Source organism: Castanea sativa, chromosome 4, assembly GCF_040712315.1.
Source record: "Castanea sativa cultivar Marrone di Chiusa Pesio chromosome 4, ASM4071231v1".
Taxonomy (NCBI): domain Eukaryota; kingdom Viridiplantae; phylum Streptophyta; class Magnoliopsida; order Fagales; family Fagaceae; genus Castanea; species Castanea sativa.
Window position 1 is genome coordinate 47,663,181 of NC_134016.1, and position 13,406 is coordinate 47,676,586.

At 37.4% G+C, this 13,406-nt stretch overlaps 1 protein-coding gene across 1 annotated transcript; it reads left to right on the forward strand.

The window, feature by feature from the left end:
• Nucleotides 1-8,485: 8,485 nt before the first annotated feature.
• LOC142630300 (cycloeucalenol cycloisomerase) lies at nt 8,486-12,997 on the forward strand. Its single transcript, XM_075804278.1, has 8 exons — nt 8,486-8,798; nt 8,940-9,091; nt 9,726-9,809; nt 10,234-10,275; nt 11,202-11,312; nt 11,420-11,611; nt 12,137-12,234; nt 12,533-12,997. Exons 1-8 carry the CDS (start codon nt 8,792-8,794, stop codon nt 12,723-12,725), a joined length of 879 nt encoding a protein of 292 aa, XP_075660393.1. The 5' UTR covers nt 8,486-8,791; the 3' UTR covers nt 12,726-12,997.
• Nucleotides 12,998-13,406: the final 409 nt, after the last annotated feature.

The following is a 13,406-nucleotide window of genomic DNA, read 5'->3' on the forward strand; positions in this document are numbered from 1 at the left end:
CGGCTTGCCCATTTCCTTGAGGATAAGCTGGGATGGAGTATCTATTTATGATACCCATGTCGCCACAATATTGCCTAAAGGCCTTGCTGTCAAATTGAATGCCATTGTCTGAGATAAGTGTGTGTGGTATACCGAATCTAGTGACAATATTTTTCCAGACAAATTTCTTGGAATCAACATCTTTGATATTTGCTAAGGGCTCGGCCTCAACCCATTTAGTGAAATAGTCTGTTCCCACAAGAAGCCATCTTTTGTTTCCTGCAGCTCTCGGAAATGGCCCCATTATGTCCAATCCCCATTGGGCAAAAGGCCAAGGACTGGAGAGAGGGTTAAGAACCCCACCAGGTTGATGAATATTAGGGGCGAACCTCTGGCATTGATCACATTTTTTGGCATAGTCCTGAGCCTCTCTCTGCATATTGGGCCACCAATAACCCTGAGTCAGAGCTCTATGGGCTAAGGACCTTCCCCTAGTGTGGCTTCCACAAATCCCCTCATGCAGTTCCTCCAGTAATGCTTTCATTGATTCAGGGTGCACACACAACAAGTACGGTCCTGAGAAGGATCGTTTGTACAGCTTCTGGTCCTCGGACAACCAGAAACGTGGCGCCTTTCGACGTATCTTTTCTGCTTCAGATTTGTCCTCAGGAAGGATATCATTCTTAAGAAAAGCTATAACCGGGTCGATCCAACTAGGTCCAGGCCTTATCAAATGAATGTGAACTGTGTTGACGACGGTAAGAGTTGGCTCCAACAAATCCTCCACGAGGATAACCCTGGGCAAGTCCTGAGCCGAGGATGTCGCCAACGTAGCCAAAGAATCTGCATGGGTGTTTGCACTCCTAGAAATATGAGCTAAGACGAAGGAGTCAAATTCAGCTTGCTGACGCTTGACATGGGCCAAATATTCTTGCATTCTGGGGTCTCTAGCCTCCATGGTCCCCATGACTTGGCCGACCACTAACTGAGAGTCCGAGAACACATGGATTTCCTTTCCGCCCATCCTACGTACCATCTGCATGCCTACCAAGACTGCTTCATATTCGGCCTCATTATTAGTAGCCGAGAATGCCAATCTCAAAGATTTTTCGAAGACAATTCCCTCAGGGGATGTTAGAACAAGTCCAACACCAGATCCTCTCTGATTAGCAGCCCCATCCACATACACTTTCCAAATCGAAGGCACTGCGGCCGTGATCACTCCAACTGATTTTCCATCCATGTGTGCTTCTTTTAGAGTTTCTTCTAACAATGGTTCAGTAAACTCTGCCACCAAGTCAGCGAGGACCTGGGCCTTCACCGAGGTGCAAGGCTTGTATTTAATGTCAAAAGCCCCTAAAATGGTTCCCCACTTTGCCACCCTACCAGAGTAATCGGCGCTGCGCAACACCGCCTTGAGAGGCAATTGGGTCAGAACCACTACGGTGTGAGACTGAAAATAATGGGGAAGCTTGCGCATGGCGTGAACTATGGCCAGAAGCGCTTTCTCTAAGAGCAGATAGCACACCTCGGCCTCATTCAAAGACTTACTAACATAGTAGACCGGTCTTTGCACCCCGCTTTCATTCCTTATAAGGACCAGGCTGACCGCGTGGACGGCCACTGCCAGATAAGCAAACAAGACCTCGTCCGCCTGGGGGCGCGACAAGATGGGCGGCCAAGAAAGATACTGCTTAAGCTGCTGGAAAGCTAACACGCAGTCCTCGGTCCATTGAAACCCTTTCCATTTATTCAACAATTGGAAGAAAGGACGGCATCGGTCAGCTGACCGAGAGATAAACCTATTCAATGCAGCAATCATTCCGGTCAATTTCTGGATCTCTTTTGGGTTCCGAGGCGGCTGCAAATCCTAAATAGCCTTGACCTGCGTTGGGTTCACCTCTATGCCTCTGTGAGTAATCATGTACCCCAAAAACCTTCCGGACCCCACGCCAAAAGAGCACTTTGAGGTGTTAAGGCGTAGCTTGTACTTTCTTAGCACCTGGAAGGTGTCGGCTAGATCTTTGACGTGTGAAGGTATTGTTTTGCTCTTCACCACCATATCATCTACGTACACCTCAATAGTCTTCCCTAGTTGCTGTTCAAACATTCTGGTCATCATTCTTTGGTAGGTAGCCCCGGCATTCTTCAACCCGAATGGCATGACCTTATAGTGGTAGTTCCTTGTTGGAGTAATGAAAGCAGTCTTCTCTTGATCCTCCAACGCTAATGGAATCTGATGGTAACCCTGGAAAGCATCCAAAAAACTCATTTGAGGATGTCCGACAGTGGCATCCACCAGTTGATCAATACGCGGCATTGGGAACGAGTCCTTGGGGCAGGCTTTGTTCAAATCTGTGAAGTCCACACATACTCTCCACGTTCCATTCTTCTTTTTAACAGCAACCGTATGCGCCAACCATTCGGGGTAGAAAACTTCCTTAATAGCCTCAGCCCTCTTGAGTTTGAGCACCTCTTCCTTTACAGCCTCGGAATGTTCTTTGGAAGAACGCCGAGGTGGCTGCCTTCTCGGAACAATGGCAGGGTTGACATTCAAACGATGACAAATGAAGCTCGGATCTACACCTGGAGCCTCATACGGGTCCCACGCAAAAACATCAATATTGTCCTTCAGAAATTCCAACAACTCCATTTTCTCCTGGTGTGGCAAGCGCATGCCGACTTGGAAGAACCTCTCTGGATCATCGACTATCAAAAACTTCTCCAACTCCTCACAATGAGCCTCCTCTCCTGTCATCATTCTAGATGCATCAGGAGCTGTTAACTGCTATAAGTCTTTGGTGATCGAAGCCGAAGACTCGGCTTCTGTCTGGTGCAGCACTACAGCCGACATGCATTGCCTGGCCACCGATTGGCTGCCGAGGATTTCTTCAACACATTCCCCCGAGGGGAACTTAACCTTAACATGCAAGGTAGAGGAGACAGCTCCAAGAGCGTGCAGCCATGGCCTGGCGAGGATAGCTGTATATGGAGAGTACGCGTCAACCACAATGAAATCCACCTCAACCATCTCTGAGCCGGATTGAACGGGCAAACGGATCTGTCCTTTCGGCACAACGGCTCTCCCTTCGAAGCTTATAAGTGGCGAGTCATAAGAAGTAAGATCTTCCAGCTTCAATCTCAACCCCTTAAATAGATCAGGGTACATGATATCTGCACCGCTGCCTTGATCTATCATCACCCTCCTCACATCATAATTCCCTATCCTAAGCGTAACTACAAGAGCATCGTCATGGGGTTGGATAGTCCCTACCTTATCCTCCTCGAAAAATCCCAAAATGGGCAAATTTAGCTTCAACCTCTTCGGTCTGCAGCCCGACTCCTCGGCCTGAGGATGTGAAACTGCCATCACCCTGGTGGGAGCCGAGCCGGTCCTACCAGGTGCAGAAAAAATAACATTAATTGTTCCTAACGCCTGCCGAGATGAATTATTCCTCTGATTGTTTGAGCTAGATTGACTGCCCGGCCCGCTAGGTTGGCACAAGTACTGCTTCAGTTTTCCTTCACTGACAAGCTGCTCCAAGTGGTTCCAAAAGGTTCGACAATTCTCGGTAGTGTGGCCCACATCCTGATGGTATTGGCAAAAAAGGTTCTGATTCCTCTTCGCAGGGTCTCCTGCCATCTTACCAGGCCATTTGAAGAAGGGTTCCTTACGAACTTTCTCCAGCAGCTGATGTACTGGTTCTCGGAACACAATGTTCACGGCCTGAGGTGTTGCCGAGCCGGACTGCCCAACGTACTCTCTCCTCGGCTTGTTATTGTGGTACCTGTCCGACCTGAAATCCCTTCTCTCCTGCGGGATAACCTTCTCCTTACCCTTTCCTTGCTGTTGGTCTTCCTCCACTCTTTTGTACTCGTCAATACGGTCCATGAGGCGACGTACGCTGCGGACGGGCTTTTTAGTCAAAGACTTTCTCAGGTCGTGATCAGTAGGAAGACCTACCTTAAAGGTATTGAGCGCCACCTCATCAAAGTCGTCATCTATTTCATTAAACATCTCCCAGTAACGGTCGGAGTATGCTTTTAACATCTCCCCTTCCCTCATGGTCATAGATAACAGCGAGTCCAATGGCCGAGGTACTCTGCTACACGTAATGAACCGCGAAGCGAATGCTCTAGTAAGCTCCCCAAACGAACCTATAGACCCCGATTTAAGGCCGTTGAACCACCTCATAGCAACAGGTCCCAAGCTAGAGGGGAAAACTTTACACATCAGGGTCTCGTTGTGAGAGTGCACCGCCATCCTCTGGTTAAAGTGACTCACGTGCTCTACCGGATTAGTCCGACCATTGTAGATGGTAAAGGTGGGTTGAGTAAACCTCCTGGGGAGCCCCCCCTTCTCAATCCTCCGTGAAAACGGGGATTTGGAGAGTTGGTGCAACGCCCGACTCATAGCATCGTTCCCTAAGCCCCTGGAAGGAGCCTTCTTGCGTCTGCGAGCTGGCTGGTCATCCTCCTCACCAGAGGACATTGCACTGGGGGTGAGCATGATCTTGAGCTGTAGCTACCTCTCTATACCTCCTCTGAGGAAGGATTAGATGAGGATGGTGAAGACCTGCGTCTGGCGCGGCGTAACTTTCTCTTCAAACGATTAATCTCCTTTTGCATGGCTTTAGCTCTATCCCCATGGGTGGTGCTGCCCCCACCATGAGTATGGCTAGCCCCGGGGTATTCTGTATGGACGCTTCCCTCATGATCCCTTCGACGCTCAAGACGCTCGAAAAGATCCTCTGGCTGTGATCCCTGTGACTCTGCATGGTGGGAACCCAAGCCTGCCATAGTATCCCAACTCCTTCTAGACTAGATTTTCCACAGACGGCGCCAATTGTAAGTGCATAATTGCACCTGGACCCAAAGACAACTACGGGCTCAGGCCCAATGAGCCTTAGACAATAAAATTTGTAGAGCGTGGGCTTGTAACCTAGATTAGAAGTGCTGAGAACTTAATAATGGGCTAAGAGTTACAAACACATGTAAATAACAAAAGATAACTGAAAAAAGGCCTCTTCGGACGTAAGCCGAGGACCACTTCTGTATTATTGATATTTCTTCCTTAGAAGTTACAACTCTTAGTTTTCTTTCTTTTTTCCTCTCTCCTTTTTCTGACCTCCACCCTCCTTAAATACTTCCTTTCCTGATACCCCTTGGAGAGTGACTAGAAGTTTCAGTCTTAATGTTCAGGGGTCACTTCCCCATTAATGCGGCCAGAGAGGTAGGTGTAGAGCCTTTAATGCGGAGGTGGCAGCCTTTGCACTTGATATTTTCTTTAACGCTGGTACATCTAGAAGGTTCAGGGTGTACCCCATTAACCATTAGTCCTTCCAGAGTTATGCCTTGACCTTCATAATGAAGTTTTGAGTTCTCTTGGATTTGTCCGAGGAGAAGCTCATTCTCGGCTGTACCCTCGGATCCTCGGCGTATGGGCCAATTTGTAGAGTTTAATTCTGGAGCAGGTCGACCCTCCATGCTACAGTCCAAAGGCCCATATGCCCATTTGGGTCCTTTTACCCCCCACAATAACACCTTTATAATTTTGTTATATTTCATTTTAACTTGTAAAGAATTGACAGCTCAGTAGTTTTGAAAATATTGTGAGGATATCAAGATGTCTTAACATTTTTCACACAAAAAAAATGTTATATCCATGACATTTTCACAACAAATTATAAGTTGTAGATTACTGCAGGTTGTTATTGATGGGCAAAAAAGTAGTTTCATTGGTAAGTTTAAATTAGAACCAATAACAATTTACTACTTTTGATTTGTTATAAACATGTTGTAAAAATTATTGTGGATGTAGCACTTCTTTTTAACAATACTTTTATTTTTAGTTGTGGTTGGTTCTAGTATGATATTTTATTATTTTATTTTGACCTATAATGAATTAACATCTCGACAATTGTGAAAATATTGTGCCAATTTGTGGTGTTAATATTTTATTATAATGGGGAACAACGCGAATTGGACAAACCAAAAATAATATAGCAAATTTACTACAGCTTTATGCATTCACAAAAAAAAAAAGGCCAGCAAAACAGTGAACATTGAACAAACCAAAACTACTGTAACTTTTCCCAGTCACTCTTTTTATATATAGAAATATATATTGCACTTACAATGTAAATTTATATTGTAAATACATAAAATTTGGCAAATGTTGTACACATTAGCAAAATTTGTACAATTTTTTTTTTTTTTTTTGCAAATGTATATAATATTTGCCACTTTTTGTGTATATACAGTGTAAGCTTGCATTACAAGTACAAAGTAAACATATAAAGATCCTTTAAAAAAAAAAAAGAGGGAAAAAAGGTAACTCACTAAACCAAAAATACTATTTATAATACTGTTCATGAGCCTGTTGGCTCTTTTTATATATAGAAGTAAGTTGTACTTGAAAAAAAAAATGAACTTTAAATTTTGTGAGTAATTAAATAAATACATTACCATTGCGTACATTTGGTGTGGTGGTCATTGTACAAGTTTTTCGGTTTTTGTGGGGTGGAGGGGAAGGGTTAGAATTTAAGTATTCAAGAGAGAGTTTCATACATATATACATTTAGATTATACTGTAATATAGTTTGATTGATTGATTTCTTTTTTAGATTATAAGAAGACAAAGTTTAACTACAAAATTGGTTGTAACCTTAGGCTACAACCTTATTCAATATTTTTTGATTGGAGGTGAATTTTGACAAATTCACCATTGAATTACTTTTTCTTCTTATACCTTCCATGCTTGAAAATTTTCTAAAAAATTAATAATCAATAGTTATGTCATCAATAAATTGTTTAAATTGTAAGTTTTTGTAGTTTAAAATAATTCTTAAAATATAAACTTATAGATCATATAGTAAATAATATTTGATTGACACAAAATTTGATATGTGTATTAATATTAAGAGCATAAAGAAAATACAATCTAAATATTAGATTTTCGAAATATTTAGTAATGTAAATGATATTGAGTAAGGTTGTAGCCTTAAACTACAACCAATTTTGTAACTAAATTTTGTCAAAAAAAAAAAACACACACACGTATCCAAACAATTTAAAGTTAGCAAAATAGTTATAAATGGATTGACATGATATAATCTTGTTGTGATTACAAATGGTTCAACCGTTACAAATGAGGTTTATGAATGCTATATGTATGACATTAACCATGAAACTAAGTAAAATATTTTGTTAGACCATTTTGGATATACATTATTATAAGTTTCTTTAAAAACTTTCTCCCCTCTCTTCATGTGTGTGTGTGTTAAAATACTTAGTATTCTAAAAAAAAAAAGTAAAATATATTGTTAATAATTGTCTAAAAATACACAATAAGAAGTAATAAATGTTTAAATGTATGCCAAATTTATCATGATTGTGTATATTTTTCTTGGTATTTCATCATAATTTAATTAACTCTTGTATTAAAATATATAATTAAAAACCAATTTTTTTAATTAAATGGCAAAATGAGTCATGTAATAGTATCAGATAACCAATTATAATCTATCATATAAAACAATTATGACAAAATATGTGTAAAAGTACGTGATATTAAATTATTTTTGAAATTTTATTTTACGTTAACACGTGCTAGCCTAAAAAATAATTAACAATTTTAATACTACACACTTTTATATTGATACTTTTTCACAATTGTTTTGTTATAACTTTTTACGTGATATACTGTGATCAATAGAGAAATTTTTACGTTATATATTGTGATCGATAGAGAAAAAAAAAATGATGATTTCACATGATAGTATGAGACAGTTAATCACAATCAACCAAATGGGGCACAGTTGTGGCGAAATATGTATGAAAGTATGTTGTAAATTATTCCTTAAAAAAAATAAAAACAATATATATAACAATTTTAATACTACACACTTTTATATAGATACTTTCTCTCAATTGTTCTGTTATAACTTTTTACGTGATATACTGTGATCAATAGAGAAAAATTTGTACGTGATATATTGTGATCGATAGAGAAAAAAAAAAATGATGATTTCACATGATAGTATGAGACAGTTAATCACAATCAACCAAATGGGGCACAGCTGTGGCGAAATATATATGAAAGCATGTTGTAAATTACTCCTTAAATAAAAAAAAACAATATATATAAATATAAATATATTTTTATATAAGATAGAATTTATACTTTAATCTAATTTAAGTGCATATGTGTGTAAAATGCCAAAGGCTTTGTAGTTGAATTGACACCTTCTCAGGTACAAAGTACTTGGGAGTCTAGGGAGGAAAGGGTTCGAGCTGCGAGGTTAGCAGCATATTATAATTATTTCTCAAAAAAAAAAGTGTGTAAAAACCTCATTCCTGGAGACTTGAACCCGGTTCATGCCCCATACCCCCACAAACATTTATATTTGTGAAGTAACCACCACACCAAAAATATACAGTAATATATATATATATATATATATATAGAGTTTTAATAAATATTTTTCGCTTTTGATGACATCTCTTTACCATAATTAGAATACCAATTAGGTTTCAACCCATATACCTCTGCAACTTTTTTTATTTTAAGAGAAGAAATCAAAAAGAACATAGAAAGAGAGAGTAACAAATCTGGACCGTCGATTTGCAGGACTAATCAGAAATCTCCGCCACCGTCACTGTCATCTAGGTTCTAATAACTAAAAAAACAGCCTATGGCTGAAAGTTAGTTCGTCAAATATTTCACTTTTACACTCTCTTATCACATTACTCCTCAAAAAAGATCTGACACAAGCACTCAAATCCAGACCCGATTACCCGAACAGAAAATATGGGCGGTAATATTCTCAACACTCTTCTCCCTACTTCTTCTCCTTCTAGCTCTGAAATTTTCGTAATCAATGTATGTTTTAAAATGTGAAGTTCTGAAATGGGTCTCTTTGAAAATCCAATTTTGATTTGAAAAAAAATGGTCTCAGGTGTGAAACCGGGTACGGGTACGGGTACGGGTCAGAATTTGTGGCTGGCTACTGACCCGAGTAAGAGATGGGGCGAGCTCTTCTTCCTCTTCTACACTCCTTTCTGGCTCATTCTGTGTTTAGGCATTGTCGTTCCCTACAAACTCTACGAGGTTTTGACTTTTTATTTTTTGTTTTTATTTTTTTCTTGTTTCACTAATTTTTAGTTTGCTGTTTGGTTGCTGCGAAAAGTTGGAAACACGGCAAGAAAACAACAAAAAACAATAGTTAAAGAAAAAGGGTAGTTGTATTTTTACAATTTTGTCACTTGTAGATGTTCAATCATCAATGTAGCTGAATGATTTAACTTCATCCATTAATATCGTTTGACTTTTTCTTTTTTACTTAGCTGGAATATAGTTCTTACTATCCATGAGATCTGCAATTTTGTCCCTGATTTTTTTTTTTTTTTTTTTTGAATTTTGTTGTAAGCAAAAAAGAAAAAGGTGCTACATCAGAACTTTGTCAACTATGGATCTAAGCAAGAAACTGAGTGGACAAAAATTAAATTTAGAACAAATTTTAGTGACAAAAAGTGTACTATACTTTTTTTTTTTTAATAAAAAAAATTGTTACCTTAATTGCATTTTACATGAGAATGGTAGTAATGTCTATCAAAAAAAGAAAAGAAAAGAGAATGGTAATAATGTGTTTTTAATCTTAAAATATAAAATGACTTCTCTTTCTCTTTCTTTAACAAATTATCTGTTATGCTTTGTGTAAAAAGTTAATTTTGGTAATTGACAGAGCTTTACAGAATTGGAGTACCTACTTTTGGGATTGGTTGCAGCGGTTCCTTCTTTCTTGACACCAATGCTCTTTGTTGGGAAGGTAAATTCTTTAACTTTTTCAATCATTTTTTACTTTTTCTATTAATGGAGAAGTCCATGAAGATTGTTGGGTTGCATATCATTGTGATTTGTGTCATGTCTATTAGCATGTATGTACTATATTGTCCTTGTATTATATTTGTTTTGTATAGATTAAAGTATTCAGCTTTGTTCTTGAAATGGCATTTTAAATAAAATTGTTGAGTTAGCATGGACCATGATGGGTGTATCCAAACTATATTGTAAGCTTTCATTTCCGAAAAATGTTATGAACTTTAAATTGACTATATTACCTGAGCCTTTTGTAATCCATGTGAATTGGGAACTGATGGTTATTTTTTTAAAGTGCAGTTGGGGAGAGTTATTAGTTGCTCAAAACATGGTTTATGTGCTAATTATTTTTCTTTTTGGGATCTTTTTTGCAGGCTGATAGCTTTTTGCCTTTGAAGGATCGTTATTGGGTCAAGGCAAGTGTTTTTATGGGGTAACACTTTACTTATAATAATTATGAAAGGTTATAGAACAATGAAAATTGTTTCGGGGTCATGGATCTTCTGGATGATGTGTGCCTTGTTTTCACCATTGTTATGCTGAATTTACGGTCAGTTGCGATGGACCTAGATTTTATAGTCTTTTTTTTTTCTTTTTTTTTTGTATTCCTAACCTTGTATTGCATTGATAGAAATATGTAATTTTAAAATATGTGCTTAGCATTCATTCTGAATAATTGGTTTATGACTTTGCTGATAAGAATTGCGTCCTTACATAAAGTTGAAAGTTCCTTATGTGGCTGCCTGAGCCAGACCTACTCTTGATTATGATTTTGTTTAACCTAAAAACCCCAAGTCCTCAAGATGTTTCTAATATAAAATTGTTTGTTGCACAGGCACTTACCATCTTTACTGTACTCATGGGGTGTTAGTCAATCTCTTAGAACATGAATGTTAAATTACTTTATTTTCATGAATTACTGTAGTGTTTGAGTCATAATTTCTAATTAATGAAAAAAAAAATGCAGGAGTAATATTGCCAATGTATTTTTTACTTCACACAGAGCTACAAAAACTTTCATTTGAAATTTGAAGAGCTGCATAAGCAATGTTATCTCCAAATGTTGTTCTTGTGAGATGAACTTATAACAATTTTCCTGCTTTTTAATCATCTTTGCTTTCTTTTTTTTTTTTCATTTTCTTATTACTAGCAAAGCCTGCGATGAACTTTTCTTTTTGGTGGTCTATACAACACTTCTTTGACATTTGAATAGGTCCTTATCTCCCTCTACCTAATTATAATGTCAATCCAGTGGCCCTGCATATCTACCTCTCAATGTGTTAAACTAATTTTTTATGGATATTTATTCTTGGATTGAAAGAAAAACTTATTTTTTTTGCAGGCCAGTTTATGGATTATACTCTTTAGCTATGTAGGGAATTACTTTTGGACCCACTATTTCTTCACAGTTTTGGGAGCTTCTTATACCTTTCCTTCATGGAAGATGAACAATGTAAGCATTGAAACAAGAAACATTCAATAGTTAGAAACAAGAAACGCTTAATTTAATAGTTAGACTACATGCTATCATTTCTAATCAGATTATTTGTTTCCCTGCAGGTACCACACACAACTTTCCTTCTCACACACGTTTGCTTTTTATTTTATCATGTTACATCAAACATGACACTTCGCAGACTACGGCATTCTATTGCCAACTTGCCAGAGAAAGTTCAATGGATTTTTGAGGCTGCATGGATTTTGGCTCTTTCTTATTTCATAGCATACCTTGAGACTTTGGCTATTTCTAATGTATGTGATAACAAGGTTTTTGTTCCATTGTTATTATCAATTTCTTTTGTCTAAGCTTACTTAAACTCTGAATATATTGCTTAAACTCTGAATATTTTTATTACTCTTCTCATTACTATTATGAAAGTCTGAATCTCTAGGGTGAATGTATAAATAAGTCTTCCTTTGTTCTTTTCTAGAAAAATTGACACAATTATTGCAACATGATGAGACTCAAAAGTTTGAAAATTTGACAACATTTATTGTAGAATACATGTTGCTGACCTTGACTAATCTGTTAAGGATCCATAATTGACCCCAACAAAATTTGGGACTAAGGTTTGGTTGTTGTTGTGAAATAGGCACAGTTTTTTGTTGTGATGCACTTCATTTCTTTTTTCTTTCTGGATGTTTCCCTTTTGAAGAACTAATTACATGCTGAGCATATCTGGGCCATGAGTGTATGATATAAAATTGTGGTAATGATGTTTCTGTTTTTTTTTTTTTGATCAAATGGTAATGATGTTTCGTGTTGAATATGTGCAGTTCCCTTATTATGAATTTGTGGACCGATCATCCATGTACAAAGTTGGCTCCTTGTTTTATGCCATCTACTTCATTGTAAGCTTCCCTATGTTTCTGAGGTAAGAATTCTAATTTACAATTACTGGTGATTTCCTTCTCTTTCGCACTTGTATTGTTGTATTAAGTATTAACTAATGCAATGCTTTACTTATAAAAATAAAGTATAGTTGTATTGACCGATTAAATTGTCAGAAATAAGCGTTTGTTCATTGTGTTCGCATGTAAGGGTGCAAACTCTATAAATTTTCCTCTATCTTAGGTTAAAGAATACCCATATGGTTTTTCAAATTTCAATATATTTATTGTTCTCTTGTATATACATTAGTTTTCCTGATGCCAATTCAACTACATGTGCAGAATTGATGAGAAACCTAGCAAACCATGGGACCTTCCGAGAGTGGCGGTTGATGCTCTGGGTGCTGCCATGCTAGTTACAATAATACTTGATTTGTGGCGCCTCTTTCTAGGACCTATTGTTCCTGTTTCAGATTCAAAACAATGTCTTCAACCAGGACTGCCATGGTTTCCAGGACATGCCAATGAAACATGACTGATGAATTTGCAGAACAGGGACATGGGTTAACTTCCTGTCATCTTGCTGATGCTGTAATGTTTTTTGTACCAACTAGATCATTGTTGCTTTTTTACATTTTTAGGATATGTGAAAAAATTGTATGGGCAAGCAGTAAACAATCAAGTTCACTGTTTTTGTGATTTATTTCAGCCCAGTCTATTTAGATTTGACACTAAAATGATGAGGATCTTCTCTGCTGTTCATCTTCAAACTAAAATTAAATTTCTCTCATTTTCTCTTTGATATTATTATTCTTTGTTGGTTTGAGTTTCTGATATGGTCACTGACTGAATACATGAAGATGGATAATAGAAAAGAAAAAAAAAAAGAAAAAAAAAAAAACCAGAAGGTTTTAATGACTATCAAAGGAAGCAAATATTTAAATTTACTAAAATAATTTTTTCTGATTTATTCTTTCAAATATTTAAACTAAATATTAGTATAGAATTATGAAAAGTCATGCATACTATATACACAAACACATTATTGATATTATCAATTTTATTTTTATATTAATACAATAGGTATGATGCTCAATTTTTTTAAAACAGCCCTATAAAGTTCCAGATAGGATTGCAAGAAAAATAAAATTGCAACAGAAATGAATTCCAAACCCAATGATTCAAAAATCCAGCAGAAGGCACAAAATTTTCAGTG

What these genes read in the sequence shown, in the direction of transcription:
- LOC142630300 (XM_075804278.1), top strand. An exon ending in CAATGCTCTTTGTTGGGAAG is followed by an intron (nt 9,810 to 10,233) that starts GTAAATTCTTTA and finishes TCTTTTTTGCAG; the next exon opens with GCTGATAGCTTTTTGCCTTT. An exon ending in AGACTTTGGCTATTTCTAAT is followed by an intron (nt 11,612 to 12,136) that starts GTATGTGATAAC and finishes GAATATGTGCAG; the next exon opens with TTCCCTTATTATGAATTTGT.